Genomic DNA, 20,821 nt, shown 5'->3' on the forward strand with positions numbered 1-20,821 from the left:
TGAATCAGCCCTGGGCTTAGTCAGTTTGATGCACATCCCTTGCCTGGCGCATGTGCTGAACTTGGTGGTGCAGAGCTTCCCCGATATGTCAGATCTGCTGCTGAAAAGCGTGGGCTGTCTGTGTGTGCTTTCGATGTTCTCACCCTGTTGCTGCTCACCTGTCTGGGCTGCCGCGTCACTTCTGCCTTCCCGCTCACCGTCTCATATGCGACGTCCCCCACAAGGTGGAACTCCACCTTGAATGTGCTGGAGGGACTATGCGAGCAGCAGCAGACAATAGTGGATTTCAGCTGCAGCAAGCTAGAGTGAGTCGCCTATGGAACAACACCACTTCATCACCAACGAGTGGGCCTCCATGCGGGACGTGTGTGCCATGTTGCGCTGCTTTGAATATTCGATCAATATGGCCATCGCTGATGACGCCATCATCGTAGTTACTATCCCACATCTATGCCTGCTTGAAAAAATGCTACAGGCGATGATGGATAAGGTGGTGGTACAGGAGGAAGAGGGGGAGGAACAGGGACCATTCACACCAGTATCAGGTCAGTTGTCCACACGTCTCGGAGGGTGGGTTCCTGTACCAACAGTGGCCAGGTACACAACTGTCCAGCCATGGGATAGTTTTGGAGGGTGAGAAGGAGAAGGAGGAAAAGGAACAGTGTTTCCAATAGGGTGATACTCAAAGCAGCTCATGGACATCACTGGAGTGTGGCTGGGGGGGGGGGGGGGGATACAGAGGATCCAGACCATACACCTCCCACCGAGGACAGCTTGTTGTTGCCTCTGGGCAGCCTGGCACACATGAGCCAATACATGCTGCTGTGCCTGTGCAACAACCACTGAGTTGCCCATATTGTGACCAGTGCAGATTACTGGGTGGCCACTCTGCTCAATTCCCGCTACAAGGACAACGTGTTAAATATTAATTGCGGATATTCATTTTATTCTTAATTCTATATCCACATACAAGATTGCATCAGCCTCGTGCTAGACCTTCAGGCTACTTTTAGCTCAGTGTAAGTTAATGCCATATATAGATAACAGATACTATGAGGGGGCTATATAACCCCTGTAAGACATAAGGAGGGCTTGCCATTTCACGGGACACTAGATGAAGGATCTACGTGTGGAGGTCAGATGACAAGACCCCCAAACACATGGTGTCATCCTGACACACGTGCTGGACACAGACAGGTGCAACCTGTTATCCAGGATCCCAGGAAAAGATGGGTGAATCTAGGGACATATGGACAATCACTTTGTAACAATTTCACCTATTTTATGTAACTACTGCAATTATTCTTTTTTTTATGGACAATCCAAGAATAAATCAATACATTTTTTATAAGAATATTGTGATATATTCTTATTCTCAAAGTTTTTTTGTTATCATTCATATTCTCTGAAACAAGGCCAAGAAAGGAAAAATTCTGCCGGGGTATGTAAACTTTTGAGCACAACTGTATATACAGTGTACAATGGGTACGGAAAGTATTCAGACCCCTTCACATTTTTCACTCTTTGGTTCTTTGCAGCCATTTGGTAAATTCTGAAAAGTTAATTTTTTTTTCTCATTAAAGTACACTCTGCACCCCATCTTGACTGAAAAAAACAGAAATGTAGAATTTTTTTTCAAATTTATTGAAAAAAAACTGAAATATCACATGATCATAAGTATTAAGACTCTTTGCTCAGACACTCATATTTAAGTCACATGCTGTCCATTTCCTTGTGATCCTCGTTGAGATGGTTCTACTCCTTAATTGGAGTCCAGCTGTGTTTAATTAAACTGATAGGACTTGATTTGGAAAGGCACACACCTGTCTATATAAGACCTCACAGCTCACAGTGCATGTCAGACCAAATGAGAATCATCAGCTCAAAGGAACTGCCCAAGGAGCTCAGAGACAGAATTGTGGCAAGGCACAGATCTGGCCAAGGTTACAAAAGAATTTCTGCATTACCCAAGGTTCCTAAGAGCACAGTGGCCTCCATAATCCTTAAATAGAAGAAGTTTGGGACCACCAGAAGTCTTCCTAGATCTGGCTGTCCAGACATACTGAGCAATCGTGGGAGAAGAGCCCTGGTGAGAGAGGTAAAGAAGAACCCCAAGATCACTGTGGCTGAGCTCCAGAGATGCAGTAGTGAGATGGGAGAAAGTTCCACAAAGTCAACTATCACTGCAGCCCTCCACCAGTCAGACCTTTATGGCAGAGTGGCCCAATGGAAGACTCCACTCAGTGCAAGGCATATGGAAGCCCGCATAGAGTTTGCTCAAAAACACATGAAGGACTCCCAGACTATGAGTAGTAAGATTCTCTGGTCTGAGGAGACGAAGATAGAACTTTTTGGTGATAATTCTAAGTGGTATGTGTGGAGAAAACCAGGCACTGCTAATCACCTGCCCAATACAATCCCAACAGTGAAACATGGTGGTGGCAGCATCATGCTATGGAGATGTTTTTCAGCTGCAGGGACAGGAAGACTGGTTACCATTGAAGGAAACATGAATGGGGCAAAGTACAGAGAAATCCTGGATGAAACCTCTTCCAGAGTGCTCTGGACCTCAGACTTGGCCAAAGGTTCACCTTCCAACAAGACAATGACACTAAGCACACAGCTAAAATAGCAAAGGAGTGGCTTCAGAACAACTCTGTGACCATTCTTGACTGGCCCAGCCAGAGCCCTGACCTAAACCCAATTGAGCATCTCTGGAGAGACCTGAAAATGGCTGTCCACCAACGTTCACCATCCAACCTGACGGAACTGGAGAGGATCTGCAAGGAAGAATGGAGAGGACCCCCAAATCCAGGGGTGAAAGACTTGTTGCATCATTCCCGAGAAGACTTATGGCTGTACTAGCTCAAAAGGGGGCTTCAACTCAATACTGAGCAAAGGGTCTGAATACTTATGACCATGTGATATTTCTGTTTTTCTTTTTTAATAAATTTGCAAAAAATTCTACATTTCTGTTTTTTTTCAGTCAAGATGGGGTCCAGAGTGGACTTTAATGAGAAAAAAATGAACTTTTTAAAATTTACCAAATGGCTGCAATGAAACAAAGAGAGAAAAATTTAAAGGGGTCTGAATACTTTATGTACACACGTGGTCAAAATTGTTGGTACCCCTCGTTTAAGGAAAGAAAAACCCACAATGGTCACAGAAATAACTTGAATCTGACAAAAGTAATAATAAATTAAAAATCTATGAAAATGAACAAATGAAAGTCAGACATTGCTTTTCTGCTTCCACAGAATTGAAAAAAAACTCATGAAATCGGCCTGAACAGAAATAATGGGACCCCTGAAACTAATGTAACAAAAGGGACATGTTCAATCAAGTTGTGTCCAGTAATTATCATCACAGGTGTCTACAATCTTGTAATCAGTCAGTGGGCCTGTATATAGGGCTACAGATAGTCACTGTGCTGTTTGGTGACATGGTGTGTACCACACTCAACATGGACCAGAGGAAGCAAAGGAAAGAGTTGTCTCAGGAGATTAGAAAGAAAATTATAGACAAACATGTTAAAGGTAAAGGTTATAAGACCATCTCCAAGCAGCTTGATGTTCCTGTGACTACAGTTGCAGATATTATTCAGAAATTTATGATCTATGGGACTGTAGCCAACCTCCCTGGACGCGGCCGCAGGAGGAAAATTGAAGACAAATCAAAGAGACGGATAATACGAATGGTAACAAAAGAGCCCAGGATAACTTCTAAAGAGATTAAAGGTGAACTTCAAGCTCAAGGAACATCAGTGTCAGATCGCACCATCCGTTGTTATTTAATCCAAAGTGGACTTCATGGGAGATGACCAATGAGAACAACATTATTTAAAAAAATCATAAAAAAGCCAGACTGGAATTTGCCAAACTACATGTTGACAAGCCGCAAAGCTTCTGGGAGAATGTCCTATGGACAGATGAGACAAAAATGGAAGTTTTTGACAAGGCACATCAGCTCTATGTTCACAGACGGAAAAATGAAGCATATCAAGAAAAGAACACTGTCCCTACTGTGAAACATGGAGGAAGCCCAGTTATGTTCTGGGGCTCCTTTATGAAGCATATCAAGAAAAGATCACTGTCTCTACTGTGAAGTTACAAAAATGCATTTGACGCGCCCCCTGGGCCATATTCTTTAGGGGAATACCCGGAGCCGGATCAGATGGGGGTTGTAGTCTTCCGAGTGGCTGTGACCCGGTCCGTGCCCAGGGTGTCAAGCTCAGAGTATGTGGCAGTCCTACAGATGTTATAAAGTTCTTTATGTCGACTACGCCACCCGTTGTATTGCGGTCACTATGGCCGCCGCTGCAGCAGGGTCCGCTGAGGCTGATGGTGTTGGTGCAGCTTTTGGTAGTATAACCCCCAACGGGTGGGGTATAGCCTCAGGGGGTCAGGTGCAGAGGATGGGGGTTGTGGTGGTGCAGCATAGATGTTAAGTGAAGACAGAGTCGGGTTGTGCAGTTTAGGGTATTTACTCACTGCTGATGTTCCGGTCACTCCAGCTTCAAGTGACCACCCGAGCCGTGCTGCGTCCACCAGGTCCTGGATTCAGCAAACCCCCAAACAAGTCCGGAGCGTGACCCTGAGCTCTCCTTCTGTCCTTTCCGCTGGCCGTCCCCACTAGTGATCCACCTAGGTCCAGCTCCCTCGGGCCTTCTGTTGGGAGACCCTTGGCCTTGGGTTCCCTGACCCTCCACGTGGTTTGCCTTCGGGGTGGATGTGGTGGGTGGCCGTGGCAGACGCTGCCCACGGCCTCCGGTCTCTGGCTAGGGTGTGCTTTTGCCCCCACCAGTTTGGGATCCGGTACCCTATTGCCGACTCTTCACCCGGGGATTGAATTTGGGTTCTCAGAGTCCTTGCTTTTTCCCTCTCTGGGTCTTTCCTTCTCTGCTCCACTCTCTCTCTGCAGGCTCATCTGGACCTCTGCTTCTTACTGACTCTGACAGACTGACCCTGATCTAAGATGGTGCCCACCTTATATACTCCCTCTATGTGTGAGCTCAGGTGACCAGCACCCAATGAGCTCCTATCTTTACCCAGGCTGCTCCCCCTATCTGCCCCTACACTACTTGGGATGTACCACCCCCCTCCCACTCCAGCCAGGAACAGACTCGGTCGTACCTGCACATTTCTAAGTGGGAGTACCGTCGGCCTGCCCCTCGGAAATGGGATGTGTGTAGTGCATGCAGCCTACCGAGCTCAGGTCCACACTCCATCCTTACCCGGGAGTGGAATACCACACCTCTGGGTTGAGGTGCAATACCCCTGTAGCAGCCGAATCCTCAGGGTGCTACATTCCCCCCTGGTAAATCACAGCACGTCCTCGGGCTGTAAGAACAAAACACCACAAAACATACAAATTTTTTTCATATAAACAACATAGTAAAAACATATAAAATATCATATATATATCAGAAAACTTTTCATATAAATAACATTCTCGTCGCCTCTGGCTCCTCCTCCGGTCACTGTGCAACGCATGACCGGGTAAAGTGCGACAGTCTTTTCTTGAAAAACTCGTGGCTTTCCTGTAAAACCAGTAGGGAGCGCTTTAGGACGCGCAACTATATACAGGGATATGGCCGCTCTCAGTCCTCGGCCAGGTATTAGGGAGGAATGACCGCTCTCAGTCCTCGGTCAGTGGGATTTAAGGGATAAACGGGTAAACAGTTCACACATGCTGGTCCCAACGGGGACTATATTATCAGCAACAGTTTCTTTGGTACCCCGACAGGTAACTATGTACAGCCTCTACTCTGCCATACTTAACAACGACGTCCTCCTGCTCTTTCTTTGTGGACAGTTTCAGTTTCAGACCCGTTCGGGCACGTATGCTGGGCGAATAGGTCCTCACCCAGGTGCGGTACTTTAGGTGTTATGGGCGCGGTGGTGGTGGCGGCGCCCGGGTTGCCCAGGCCTTGCGGCCAGGCCTGGGGTATCTGGAAGGTGAAGGGCACCGTAAGGACGGCGGCACCCTGGGCTACTTGGCCCTGCGACCAGGCCGGGGGCTCCGCGGAGGTAGGGGGCGCTGTTGGTATTGCGGCGCCCAGGGGTACTAGGCCTTGCGACCAGGCTGGTGGTACTTCCTGCTTGGTCACGCTCAGGGTCGAGGCGTGTGACGTCACAGGGGTCGCGGCTCCCGTTTGAGGCCTAGTCTGCGGCGGTGACGTTGCAGCGACGGGCACGGCAGGGGATACTTCGGGCTCTGCGACGGGGAGCTGGGGCAGGTACGCGGTTTCCCGGTTTGGGGTAGAGACGTCCCCTTTACCTGCCTCCTTTCGTTCGGCTCCCTTCTCGGCGCCGTCTCCGGCCTTGAGTCCTCCTGCGCCATCCTCAGAGGCGGTCTGTCTCCTCGTCTCGGGTGGCGTGCTCCGCTGACAGGTCTCGGTCTGCTGGGCCATCTCACGGCTCCACGCCGCCAACGTCTCTCGCTGCACCCGGGCCATCCTCCTTGCGAGGCCCTCCAGAGCGGTCTGTGCACACTCCCGGTCTCGGGGGAGCTGTGCTAGGACCTCCACTAGGCCTAGTGGGGTCGTTGCTTCCAGCAGGCTCCTGACCAACGGGTCGGTGCTGCTCTGCTCTCCTTCCGTTGTCTCCAGCAGGCTCCTGGCCAGCGGGCCGGTGCTGCTCTGCTCTCCCTCCTCTGTTTCTAGCAGGCTCCTGGCCAACGGGCCGGTGCTGCTCTGCTTTCTCGCCATCTCCGGGTAAGCTCCTCCGATACTCTTCTCCAGGCTTCTTGCCTCCTGGTGCGCTCGCTCCAGACTGCTCCAAGCGACACCCATCTTTGTTCTCTCCTTTCGTCTCCTCCCACCTCGAGGGCGGTCCCGGGGCCACTTGGTGATTGTCAGCTCCAGGGGCTGTTCTTTCACGCTGACAGACACCTCTAGCATCACAGTCTCTGTTGGTGGGGGCGGTTTCCACTTTTGGCGCCATTTTCGGTCCTGGCCCACGATGGGAGGTGGCCTCTCGCCACCCTCTGGCACGCCCATAATGGCGTCCGCTCTTCCAAGGCGGGAAACCTTCGGAAATGGCGGGAATCGTCTCCCAGTGGCGGGAAACTCTGCAGATGGCGGGAAAACGCTGTTAATGGCGGACAACCGGCTGGAATCGACCTGTGATGGAGTCCGATGGCGGGGACCCTCCGGAACCGGCAGGAGACTTCTTTTTGAGGTAAACTCGTTCTTTTCTTCAGGCACGCAGTACCCGGGTGTTGCGGGCACGTAATCCTGCCGACTACGCCAAAGTTGACGCGCCCCCTGGGCCATATTCTTTAGGGGAATACCCGGAGCCGGATCAGATGGGGGTTGTAGTCTTCCGAGTGGCTGTGACCCGGTCCGTGCCCAGGGTGTCAAGCTCAGAGTATGTGGCAGTCCTACAGATGTTATAAAGTTCTTTATGTCGACTACGCCACCCGTTGTATTGCGGTCACTATGGCCGCCGCTGCAGCAGGGTCCGCTGAGGCTGATGGTGTTGGTGCAGCTTTTGGTAGTATAACCCCCAACGGGTGGGGTATAGCCTCAGGGGGTCAGGTGCAGAGGATGGGGGTTGTGGTGGTGCAGCATAGATGTTAAGTGAAGACAGAGTCGGGTTGTGCAGTTTAGGGTATTTACTCACTGCTGATGTTCCGGTCACTCCAGCTTCAAGTGACCACCCGAGCCGTGCTGCGTCCACCAGGTCCTGGATTCAGCAAACCCCCAAACAAGTCCGGAGCGTGACCCTGAGCTCTCCTTCTGTCCTTTCCTCTGGCCGTCCCCACTAGTGATCCACCTAGGTCCAGCTCCCTCGGGCCTTCTGTTGGGAGACCCTTGGCCTTGGGTTCCCTGACCCTCCACGTGGTTTGCCTTCGGGGTGGATGTGGTGGGTGGCCGTGGCAGACGCTGCCCACGGCCTCCGGTCTCTGGTTAGGGTGTGCTTTTGCCCCCACCAGTTTGGGATCCGGTACCCTATTGCCGACTCTTCACCCGGGGATTGAATTTGGGTTCTCAGAGTCCTTGCTTTTTCCCTCTCTGGGTCTTTCCTTCTCTGCTCCACTCTCTCTCTGCAGGCTCATCTGGACCTCTGCTTCTTACTGACTCTGACAGACTGACCCTGATCTAAGATGGTGCCCACCTTATATACTCCCTCTATGTGTGAGCTCAGGTGACCAGCACCCAATGAGCTCCTATCTTTACCCAGGCTGCTCCCCCTATCTGCCCCTACACTACTTGGGATGTACCACCCCCCTCCCACTCCAGCCAGGAACAGACTCGGTCGTACCTGCACATTTCTAAGTGGGAGTACCGTCGGCCTGCCCCTCGGAAATGGGATGTGTGTAGTGCATGCAGCCTACCGAGCTCAGGTCCACACTCCATCCTTACCCGGGAGTGGAATACCACACCTCTGGGTTGAGGTGCAATACCCCTGTAGCAGCCGAATCCTCAGGGTGCTACACATTTAATTCTGAGAAAATGATGCTACATTAGAAGAATTAATTATTTTTAATTTTGGTTCTGATATATAAATTATTTTAAAAATTAATATTTTTTGGTATTAAGGGGGAAAATGTGTTTTTGATCTTGATTACATAATCCCTTTTGATCAATACTTATTTTTCACACGTTTTAATAAAGAAGAAATATTAATAAGATACAATGGTATAAGTTAGAAGGGTATTACATGCAAAGTTGCATAACTTAATTATTTTTGGTAATACAAGGTGATGACAAATATGAAATCATCCAGATTTGTTACTAAGAACATAATTACTCTGCATTTGTCATTAACATATAAAAGCCTTATTTTTATTCTTATTTTTATTTTTTCATTTTTGAATTTGTATTCTTACTCTATTCGTATTTTCCATTTATTAATTTTAATTTTAATCTTTGATTTTACTTCAGTTCAATGTTTAATAAAGTAATGACTAGTACAATAATATTGCTTCATTAAATATAATATGGTTCCAATATATAAAAAAAAGTTTCAGCTTTCTGAGTAAACACAAGTCATTTTTGCATTCTTTCATTCATTCTTTCATTCATTCATATATTAATTTTGGTTCATGAGTATACATTCTTTGGCATAATTGGTTTATTAAATATATCCAATTAATAAAGTTTGAGTAATAAGGATATAAACATTTGTTACATCAAAACACACTGACACCTATGAATTTGAAAAGGTAATTACACCTATGACATAAAAATATTCTATCACATGGAGAACTTGATTAATAATGAATTACTATCTATTATTGTTTTATTATTCCAAACATCATTTATTTAATATTTTGATAATAATTAGATGGATATTACTGATTGCTATGGTACGCTGTGATATTATAGGTTAGGAAAGTGCCAGATTTGGTATCAGATTAGGGAATGAAGACTTCAACCAAGACATCGCAATTATGAATTCTATCTTAATAAAGACTTTTCATATTTCTAAATCAAAGAGATTTTCAAAAGTTACAAGAAGAAGCAACCGATATCCGGAAGTCTCAGAAGGTAACAGGTGTGAATGCTGAGTGATCATAGACTGTGTCAGATACAATTCACACCACTGATCACCGGGACGGCAGAGGACGATGATCCTATATGAACTGGGTTGTGTTCAAGTTTCATCACGTTCCAGTGGTTTCCTATCACCTGAAAGCTGGTGAACATTTAATTGTCAGGATTCTGCAGCCTGACATATGTGTCCTGTATATAAAGGACCGAGTACTGGTTATGGTGCTCTATAAAGCAGGGAGGTGTCTAGTTAACCCTTGCTTTGCTGACCAAAGACGTCACATCTGTTCCAAAAGTGACACGAAACCAGTGCGGACGACACGGAAGATTCCAGAACTATCCAAAGACAACGTCAGTCCAGGTGACATCGCACAGATATTAAAGCTACATTTCATCCATGGACTTTGTTTTCTTATCAGTTGATACACATGATCTTTCTAATAAAGAGGACAGTTTATGGACCGAACAATAATGAATATAATTATGGACTGTACAATATCTACACGCTGTCATTTATTTCAAAGGAGTTTTCATCTAAAGACTGTGTTATAAAAGAACCAAGAAGAAGACGAGACGAAGACCCGACGACATCAGATGATGACGATTGGACCCGCGATTACTTCAATTTAGATTTAGGGAAGTTTAATTATACATTTATATGAATATTAGTCACTGCTTGTCATAACATGAATTCACATTATTATGCTATTGAATACGTATAACAATAATCTGATATGGATATTATTATCAGTATTATTATTATTATTATTATTATGGACATTAAATTATATTGCCAAGAAAGAAAAAAAGAAATGATCCTGTTATCCTAATGATGAACCTATCTACTTTGAGGTTTCCAGTTGATGTCTGTCATCCACAAAAGGGGGAATTGTTAAATATTAATTACGGATATTCATTTTATTCTTAATTCTGTATCCATACACAAGATTGCATCAGCCTCGTGCTAGACCTTCAGGCTACGTACAGCTCAGTGTAAGCTAATGCCATATATAGATAACAGATACTATGAGGGGGCTATATAACCCCTGTAAGACATAAGGAGGGCTTGCCATTTCACAGGACACTAGATGAAGGATCTACGTGTGGAGGTCAGATGACAAGACCCCCAAACACATGGTGTCATCCTGACACACGTGCTGGACACAGACAGATGCAACCTGTTATCCAGGATCCCAGGAAAAGATGGGTGAATCTATGGACAAATGGACAATCACTTTGTAACTATTTCACCTATTTTATGTAACTACTGCAATTATTCTTGTTAATGGACAATCCAAGATCAAATCTATACTTTTTTTTGTAAGAATATCGTGATATATATTCTTTAATCAATGGCATCTGATAAGAAGTCCTCTATAAAAATATACGGAAATAAGTATTTTTTTACACAACGTACCACCCTTACTTCCGTCACTGGAGCGGGATCGAAAAATGCGTGAATACAAACTCATGCTGGTAGCGGCACTAATGACGGCATTCCCGCCTGACAACGGGACTCAGTGAAAGAACAAGGCAGAAGAGGTGGAAGTCGCCAACACGGCTGGGGCACCGGCACCACCTCGGAAGGGAGGGTTAGCCTGTCCAAAATGTGGAAAACCTTCCTCAGCATGCCATAACATCCAGCACCACCATCTGATATGGTGCGTATTAGCAAGAGGCAGCGTTTCAACAATATGGTGGAAGAGTACGTGGCCAAACGTCTCCACATACTGAGTGATGGGTCGGCCCCATTTAACTTCTGGGTCTCCAAATTGGAAACATGGCCTGAGCTTGCCCTTTATGCCTTGGAGGTGCTGGCCTACCCTGCAGCAAATGTACTGTCGGAACATGCGTTTAGCATTGCAAGAGGTGTGATCACAGACAGGTTCATCCGCCTGTCCACAACCAACATGGAGAAGCTCACATTCATTAAAATGAACCAGGCATGGATCCCACAGGACTTTGCCATACCTTTTGTTGACTAGAGAACTATACCTGCCACACCCAGCCATTGTTATACTCCACCGTAGTTTGTTCGTTCTGTTTGCCATTCCCAATGTTTTTGGGCCTCCTCAAATTTAAACAATGTTGGCTACCTCCTCCTTCACCTCTTCTACCTACACCGCCACGTCCACCTCCTCCTCCACTTAGACCTCTGTCTCCTGGTTCTAGAATGTTATTTTTTTATTCTATGTTATTTTAAGTCATTTTGGGCCCCCATTGGCTTCTATGAAGTTCGGGTCAAGTTCTGGTACCCGAACTGATCTTTGGAATACAGTTCGTCTGAACCCGACGAAACCGAACATCCACAAGCCCACTCATCCCTAAAGCTGAGTGCTGGTGGACACAAATGCTCAATCCTCTCCAGCTAATAAGCTGGTGGAATCACATGCTCAGACACCTCCACCTTATGAGCCAAATGTTGTTGAATACGCATGCTGAGCCACCTCCACCTAATGAGCTGCTGTTGGTCACACATACTCAGTCATCTCCACCTGATGAGCCGAGTGCTGGCGGACACACATGTTCAGTTACCATTTCCTATTCAGCTTAGTGCAGGAGGACACACACGCTCAGTCCCTTCCAACTAGTGAGCTTAGTGCTGGAGGTCACACATGCTCAGTGACTTCCATCTAATTAGCCAAGTGCTGATGGACACACATCCTCAGTCACCTCCATATAATGAGTCGACTCCTGAAGGACACACCCGCTCAGTCACCTCCACGTAATGAACCGAGTGCTGATGGACATATATGCGGTAATTCAGTACCTCAAGAGTCAATCCATATATTCCAGCATTAATGGCCAAATCATGTCATATCACCTAATGTTTACCCAACATAAAGGAGTAGAACCAGATTTAATTTTTCCTATGATAATTTATTGTGTTGCTGTTTTCAAGCCTCTGTGGTGCTCAGACTGACGAGACGTCCAGTGAGATCCGTCAGTAAATATGAGTCCAACTTTCCGATAAACTGTAATAATCTATAATTTCCCTCGGGATCAATAAAGTGTATCGTATTGTATAAACCGGTTAAGCAAATCAATCTTTTTACTGTAAAATAGAAGACCCCAAAATAACAGATCGCTTGTTCCATTAGTCACGTTAGTCACGTTGTCGCCAATATTCTGCTGATTTTCATGACTTCACGTTGAACGTTCTCCGAGGACTGAAACTTAACGAGTCATTGCCGAGTCCAGGAACATTTACACAAAGGAGACAAACTGAAACAACTGATCTGATTGTAAGATTCATCTGATCCTTCACATCTGGCGATTCATCCTCTGGCCATGGAAGAAGGTCAGGATCTCGGCAGCTTTATCTTCATAGTCAATGTGATCAATGTCATCTTCATCGGAGAACCATTATCCCAGGTGCTCACACACTTGATGCGACGGCAGATCCTGGAAATAACAAAGCAGACTTAATATTATATCATACTTTATATTATTTAAAACAGATCGCCCTGAAGTCAATTATTAAAATGTGAAAGACATTTTGTAATCTTTCTTCAATGCAAAGATCTGATCACTTTGATTTTAAGGCCTCAATATGAGGCGGCACTAGTGAGAAAACATCTTATTAGTTTTTGGAATTTTCGTGGAGATCATGTGTAGATCAAGATAACCAAAGACAGCAATGGGTACATCGGTGGTAATGTTGTGTGTATATGTGGACATTGACGGATTTGGTGATTTCATGTGCTCAGATCTCCGCATAGAAGGATGTTTTCACGAGGGTTTTATAAACTGTCTTGTGATACAGCAATATCAAATTCACCGTCTATAGTAGCACCATGCAAGGAGCCAGTGAAGCACATGTGGTCCTTGGTTCGATGGAAGGTTCCCAGAACAGCCGAAATCTGTGACATGAACATACCTGCATCTCGGAGAAAACTCTTTATTTGATCAGTTTTCTTTCCCAGTAACCATGGGTCCATCTTATCATTATGTGACACCAGCAGTAAGTCAGCGGCCCGTTCCACAATGCTGCGCTGTTCCTGCAGGATGCCCTTTTTCCGGTAGCCATCACTGTCCTCCAGGTCATCAATGACCACCAGAACATTCCTCTTCCCTGTACACAGAAGATCTCAAGTCAGTCTCAATTTTATGGCGTCATGGCCATTTTTGCAAAATTGACAGCAAGAAGTGCCGCTCATATTGATTTTCAATCATAAAGTAGATTCTTAGAAAGCAATATATAACTAGAAACACTTTGGCTGCCCCTCCTGAATCACTGCAAAATGGTCGTAATTTATGTGGAAATCGTCTCTAGTAGTCAACTTCAGATAGATTAATACCTTGGACTATGCACTATGATGGGTTTCTAATATCGGATAAATTGGTGGTGGCTCGTTATGTGCTCCACAATATTACTGTCTGTAATCTGACTATGACAACCCAGGAAACATGTCCATCCATATCTCTTACCAAGTATCATATGAAGCGTTTCCAGTTCCTCATCATACAGAGAATCGGTCACGTTGGTGATGTTGACTCTTCCTCTGTTCTTGCTGTGATAAAGGATCCCGACTGTGCACTGATTGATGTCCTCTATGAACTCCTGGAAATTCTGATTGTTATAGATAAAGCAACTTTTCACATTTAAAACAAGAGAATTGAACTCCTCAGATCTGAGCTTCTTAACCACCCAGGAGTAATCTCTTTCAGTCGATCTTGAGAAGATTCCAACCCAGTGAGGTTTTATTTCTTCGCTCTGATAAGAGATAGAACATAGAGATGATATTCAGGAGTGGAGGATTGAAAAGCTCAAGTGCATTCACATCATCCCCCACTTCTTAATTAGTGATGAGCGAGCACTAAAATGCTCGGGTGCTCGTTGCTTGGGTCGAACAAATTGGAATACTCGGGGGTTCACCCGAGCAACGAGCCCAATGTAAGTCTATGGGAAACTCAAGCATTTTTCAGGCGGCTCCCACCGGCGGTCTGCAGAGGCCTAAAAATTGCCCAAATCGATTGGAACAGTGTTCAAATGACATAGGAACAACATGGGGAAGACCCCTGGAAGCATTTCTGACCCCCAGGTCACTGCTGTCAGCAACGTTGTCAGAGGTATTATGCCACTTTTACGGACTCACAATAAAACATACCAAAACAAAACCAAAATGGATTTTCCTGGGAAATATGTTAAGAATCATCCTTTCCATGACATGTACAATATATATAAAGCAAAATAAATAACCAAAAACAAAAATACTCCTCCACACCTTGGGTATGTTCACACGTAGGGTTTTTGATGCGTTTTTGCATTGCTTTCAACAAAGACAAATGCATTCACTGAGAAATGTCATTTTACCATTTTACAACCTTATCTGGCCATGTGGTGTGTGACACATCATCAGACACATGCATACAGTGCTGAAAAGACATGGGAACAGCATGGGGAAGACCTCTGGAAGCATTTCTGACACCCAGGTCACTGCCTAAAAGTGTGCCCATCATAAGTGATCCTTGGCGCATGCGAAGATGCCTCCCGCCATGCACGTCTCGTTGCAGACCTGCAACAATCACCGTCCACGTCCTTGTCCCAGCGCAGCGTTCAGCTGTCCCTACCCCATTCCTCGGAATATAAGCGCAAGTATGCAGCCAGCCAGCCACCCACTCACCCACAGGCTGCAATACTATACTGCCAAATTTTTGACAGCTGCTTGCACTTTAAATGTGGCCTTTTAGGCGGAAGCATTTCAGAACCTCATGTCGGCGGCGAGCGGGTGTCCATACTTAGTCCCCAGCCGCCACTGTTTCTCCCGGTGTCGCCTCCGCCTTCCACAAGCACGGGTCCCACAACATTACCCGTGCCCTCCCTAGTGCACTTACTGGGAAGAACCGCCTAACCACAAACACATGGACAGGTGAAAGCAGCCAAGGACGGTACGGAGACAGTCCACAACTTTTTTTGCTGAGAGTTGTATTTAGCTCGGTGAAAGGACTGGCATAGAGGGAAACCGTATCTACTCTGAGTGTCATTTCTCCCAGGAAGTCCTCTAATGCAGCTTGTTGCAGACGCAATGGCAGCTCGTCCAACATCAACTCGCACTTGTCGGTGGTGCTTTGACACACACACATCTTTCTTTGCGCATTTAATTTCTTGAATACAGAGTTGGACAATGGCCTGATCTGCAATTCGGTTTAAGAAATAACATGCATTAGCATGTCCGATCCACATTAAAAAAGCAGCCATAGAGTGTCTGGGAACCTTCCTCCACACTTTTCTTAGCCAGGGCTGCTTCTCGGCAGGGTTGGACGGGCCCACCAGAGAACCGGAGATTCCTCCAGCGGGCCCTGGCTTCTCCTTCAGGAGAGTTCAGAGTGCCAAGGTGAGGCCATGATGCTGATAGAGGCCATCATCTGCTTAGTTTTCAGTTACTTGGAATGCAAGTGCAAGTATGCAGCCACCCACCCACCCACAGGCCGCAACACTAAACTGCCAGATTTCTGGGCAGATGCTTGAACTTGAAATATGGCCTTTTAAGCTCATGGAGGCGGAAGCTTTTCATAACCTCATGCCGGCGGCGACTGGGTGTCCATACTTGGTCCCCAGCAACCACTATTTCTCCCCATGCCTGGCTGTATGTTCAGCAGTGAGAGCCACAGATCAGGCAGCTGTGTTACAGCTTTCAACAACTCTGCAGCGCTGGGCGGTTTGTCAATTAAGCATTAAGCATGTTATCTTCAGCACAGCCTGTTGCCGCTTGTCCAAGGCAGTGCTGCAGTGCTGTCAGCTTGTGACTGATGTTGTCATTTCGGAGATGGAGGAGGAGGAGGTGCATGAGCTGAACAATGTCATTACATTGAGGTTAAATTGGTGACGCTGTTTTTATACTAAAGAAAGATCCTATTGTTTTGTTTTTTTTACGTTATTTTTTAAGACAAATGCATTCACCGGGAAATGTCATTTTAACATTTTACAACCTTATCTGGCAAGGTTTTGTGTGACCCATCATCATACACATCCTGTTTTATTTGTGATGGAGGGACTCTGAAAGTCATAAAGCCTATTTTATAGGGACATCAGATGGCCCTTACTATTCTTAAAAGGCCAGCAGTCGGCCCATGCTATTGTTAGAGAGCCATCAGCCGGCTATGCTTTGTTGTTCCCATTATTAACAAGTAGGTCTCCTATACTGTTATTGCGTATTCAGTTACTGCAAGGGCTGCCAAAATTTGGACGCAACCCAATACCCCTTTGAAGAGACATAGAGGAGGGTCTCAGTAAAAAAAATTTTCCCATTATAAAGGTGCGGGTCTCCTATAGTGGTAATGCCCATGCTGTGACTGCAAGGGCTGCCAAAATTTGGGAAAAACCCCACTAAGAATTTAAATACACATAGAGCAGGGCCACAGTAACAAGTACGACATGTTCCCATTAGAAAGGAGAGGGTCTGCTATACAGTTATAGGGTATGCAGTGAGTCCAACGGCTGACCAAATTTAGTAAAAACACCACTAAGAATTTAAAGACACATGGAGCAGGGCCATAGTAACAAGGTACGACATGTTCCCATTAGAAAGGAGAGAGTCTCCCATAGTGTTGGCCTATGCAGTGAATGCAAGGGCTGCCAAAAATTTGAAGGCACTTCAATGCCCCTTGGAAGAGACGTGGAGGAGGGTCTCATAAAAAAATGTTCCCATTAGAAAGGAGCGGGCCTCTTATATTTTTAATGCCCATGCACAAGTGTATGGGCTGAAAAACATTTACCCCTTGGGGGTAAACATGAACATACTGTATAAAAAATTTTTTTTACGGGCATCATAAAATTATGTGGGTGTTGCATCACAGACCACAGTCACCCTGGTGATATGGTGGTGGAGGATGAGGAGAAGGAGGAGTACAAGAGCAAATAGCCAAAATCAGGAAGCGTATACCCATGTGTGGGTGTGAAGAGGTGCATGGGAATACACCTCCCAAGAAAAGAGACTGGATTGGAGTTTATGTTACGCTGCTGTCATTCGGTTGTGTTGAGAAGTCTGGCCCAATCCAGCCCTTGTTCATTTTTATAAGAGTCAGCCTGTCAGCATTGTCAGTTGACAGGCGGATGCGCTTATCAGTTATAATTCCACCAGCGGCACTAAAAACCCGCTTTGATAAAATGCTGGCGGCAGGGCAGCCCAGCACCTCCAAGGCATAGAGAGCCAGTTCATTCCACGTATCCAGCTTGGATACCCAATAATTATAAGGCACAGCGGAATCACGGAGGACATTGGTACGGTTGACAAGGTACTCCCTCAGCATCTTCCAAAACTTTGCACTCCTTGTGAGAGTACCCCGCGTCTGAGGGCCTGTGCGATGGGAGGGTCTGAGAAAACTTTCCCAGAACTTTGACAGTGTTCCCCTGCCTCTGCTGGATTGAAGTTGTGTCTCTCTCGCCTGTACTCCTTGGTTGTCCAACAAAGTGTGCCCTCTGCCACCAGCGTTTTCAGATGGGAATTTTTTTAATAGTTCCGCAACAAGGGCCTTCTGGTACAGCCCCATTTTTGTAAACCTGTCCTCCTCAGGAATAAGAGATATAAAGTTCTCCTTGTAGCGTGGGTCTAGAAGTGTCACCAACCAGTAATGACTGTCACCCAAAATTTTGAGAATGTGAGGGTCATGGGAAAGGCAGCGTAACATAAACTCAGCCGTGCGTGCCAGACTACTAACGAGCAAGACTTCCGTGTCCTCACCAAGAGGATGACTGACCATGCTCTCCTCCTGCTCCTCCTCCTCTCTGTCCTCTGGCCATCCAACCTGAACAGACGGTATGACAGCTGTTCAGGTAGTACCGTCTAGTGCATGACACTAGCTTCAGTCCTTCTTCCTCCTCCTCCTCTTCCTCATTGTCACCCAATCCACATTGGGATGAGATGAGGCTGGGCTGTGTGCAATCACCCTGTATGGTTGCTTGCTCCATCTCATCGTGCTCCGCCTGCAATGCATCTACTTTGATTGTGAGCAGAGAGCATTTCAGAAGACAGAGAAGCGGGATGGTAATGCTAATTATGGTGTCATCGCCACTCACCATCTTGGTGGAGTCTTCAAAGTTTTGGCGGATGGTACATATGTCTGACATCCATGTCCACTCTTGAGGTCTTATGTGTGGAGTCTGAACTGAATACCGACGACCTTGTTAATGCTGGTACTCAACAACTGCCCTCTTCTGCTCACAAATCCTTCCCAACATCTGCAGTGTAGCGTTCCAACGCGTGAGGACATCACACCAGTTCATGAGTCGGAAGCTGCAAACGCTGCTGAAACACGGCAAGGGCGGCGGGAGCTGTAGCTGACTTTCTAAAATGGGCACACAGGTGGCATACTTTAACAAGCAGATCCGGCAGCTCCGGGTAGGATTTGAGAAACCGCTGAACCATGAGGTTAAGCACATGGGCCAGGCATGGTACGTGTGTGAGCTCGCCTCGCCTCAGAGCCGCCACCAGGTTCTGGCCATTGTCACACACGACCATGCCTGGCTGTATGTTCAGCAGTGTGAGCCACAGATCTGCCTGTTCTTTCAGTGCTCACCACAACTCTTCAGCATTGTGCGGTTTTTCACCTAAGCATATTAGCTTCAGCACAGCCTGTTGCTGCTTGGCCGAGGCAGTGCTGCAGTGCTTCCAGCTTGTGACTGATGTGGTCATTTTGGAGATGGAGGCTGAAGAGGAGGAGAAGGCTGAGGAGGATGAGGTGCAGTAGCTGTAGACTGTGGGGGCAACCCTGATTGACCTAGGGCTTGCAATCCTTGGCGTCGGGAGGTCGTGTTCCGTCCCAAGATCCGACTGGGTCCCGGCTTCCACTTTGTTAACCCAGTGTGCCATCAGCGAGATGCACCATCCCTGCCCACAAGCACTTGTCCATGTATCCGTGGTTAGGTGGACTTGACCGGTAACTGCGTTGTTGAGGGCACGGCTAATGTTTTGGGACACGTGCTTGTGTAATGCGGGGATGGCACACCGGGAGAAACAGTGGCGGCTGGGGACCGAGGACCGAGGGACGGCCGCCATCAGGTTGCGGAATGCTTCCGTCTGCACGAGCCTAAAACGCTACATTTCGAGCGCAAGCAGTCGTGAAATGTGAGAATTTAGTAGTGTGGCCTGTGGGGCATTGTCTGCATAATTGCGCTCGCGTTCCAAGGACTGGGGTATGGACAACTGAATGCTGCGCTGGGACAAGGACATGGACGTGCTTCCTGATGCTGCTACTTGAGAGTGTGCAACGACAGGTGCAGGGCAGGAGGCATCTTCGCATGCACCATGGACAGGGGATTGGCTTGCATGCACAACAGCAGAAGAAGCAATGGTGCCACCTGCAGACACTGTTCCTGGACCCTGGGGTATGGTCCACAAAGTCGGGTGCTTTGCTGCCATGTGCCTGATCATGCTGGTGGTGGTCAGGCTGGTCGTTTTGCCACCCCTGCTGATGCTGGCCTGGCAGGTGGTGCAAATGGCCTTGTTGGGGTTATCAGCAAAGTATTTAAAAAACAACCAGACTCGGGAAGACCTAACAGTTGTACTGGCAACTTCCTTCGTGTTGGTGTTATGGGGAATGGTTGCCTGCCTTCTGTCTGCAGCCACCACACTGCTTCTTCCTGCCTGTTGGGGTGCTCTGCCTCCCTCCCCCTGTGTGCTGCTGTCCTCGATCTGCATGTCCTCCTGCCAGGTTGGGTCAGTTACTATATCATCCACCACCTCGTGTTCCACTTCCGCACCCTGGTCCTCCTTTCTGGCAATTGTGTCTCATCATCGTCCACCTCATGTGACACTTTCCCATCGTCATCTTCGTGTGACCGTGGCTGCTCAAATATTTGGGCATCGCTACATGCAATCTCCTCTTGCCCCGCTTCAAGTGGACCAGGCGAGAGGCCCGAATCTATAAATGGAAAAGTGAACAGCTCTTCAGAGTGTCCAAGTGTGGGATCAGTTGTCTCTGGGCACTCGGCATGGTGGGAGGAAGGAGGATCAGGGTGAGGAATATGCGGTCCAGATTCACGGCTACTGAGACTTGACCGTGTGGAAGACAGGGTGGTGGTGGTGGTGGCTAAGTGACTGGAAGCATTATCCGCTATCCAGCCAAAAACCTTTTGACACTGATCTGGGTTCAATAGTGGTGTGCTGCGGTCCCCTAGAAATTGGGACAGGAAGGTCGGGCGAGAAGATGTGGGTGTTTGTTGTGGCACAATTTCGGCTTGCCCACAGCCTTGTCCACGACCTCTGCATGCACCATTACCATCACGTCCAGTTCCCCGTCCCTTGCCACGTGCCTTGCCCATTTTAAATGGAGGACAATATCTTCCACGCTCACTACAAATGACTGAGTTTGGAGCGAACT

At 47.0% G+C, this 20,821-nt stretch overlaps 1 protein-coding gene across 4 annotated transcripts in view; it reads right to left on the minus strand.

Annotated features, from left to right (window-relative positions):
* Positions 1–12,358: 12,358 nt before the first annotated feature.
* The window catches only part of LOC141162664 (uncharacterized), a 111,205-nt gene continuing 102,742 nt past the window's right edge, over positions 12,359–20,821 (minus strand). For all 4 annotated transcript variants that reach the window (XM_073649002.1, XM_073649001.1, XM_073649003.1 and 1 more), the window contains 3 exons: positions 13,931–14,216; positions 13,380–13,574; positions 12,359–12,904 (listed from right to left, as the gene is read on the minus strand). In XM_073649002.1, coding sequence (XP_073505103.1) covers positions 12,879–12,904; positions 13,380–13,574; positions 13,931–14,216 — 507 coding nt within the window. In that variant the 3' untranslated portion in view covers positions 12,359–12,878. The remainder of the gene's footprint in view (positions 12,905–13,379; positions 13,575–13,930; positions 14,217–20,821) is intronic.

The sequence above is a fragment of the Phyllobates terribilis genome, unplaced genomic scaffold (genome assembly GCF_046119375.1).
Source record: "Phyllobates terribilis strain yellow unplaced genomic scaffold, ASM4611937v1 Scaffold_9__5_contigs__length_417890890, whole genome shotgun sequence".
NCBI lineage: Eukaryota > Metazoa > Chordata > Amphibia > Anura > Dendrobatidae > Phyllobates > Phyllobates terribilis.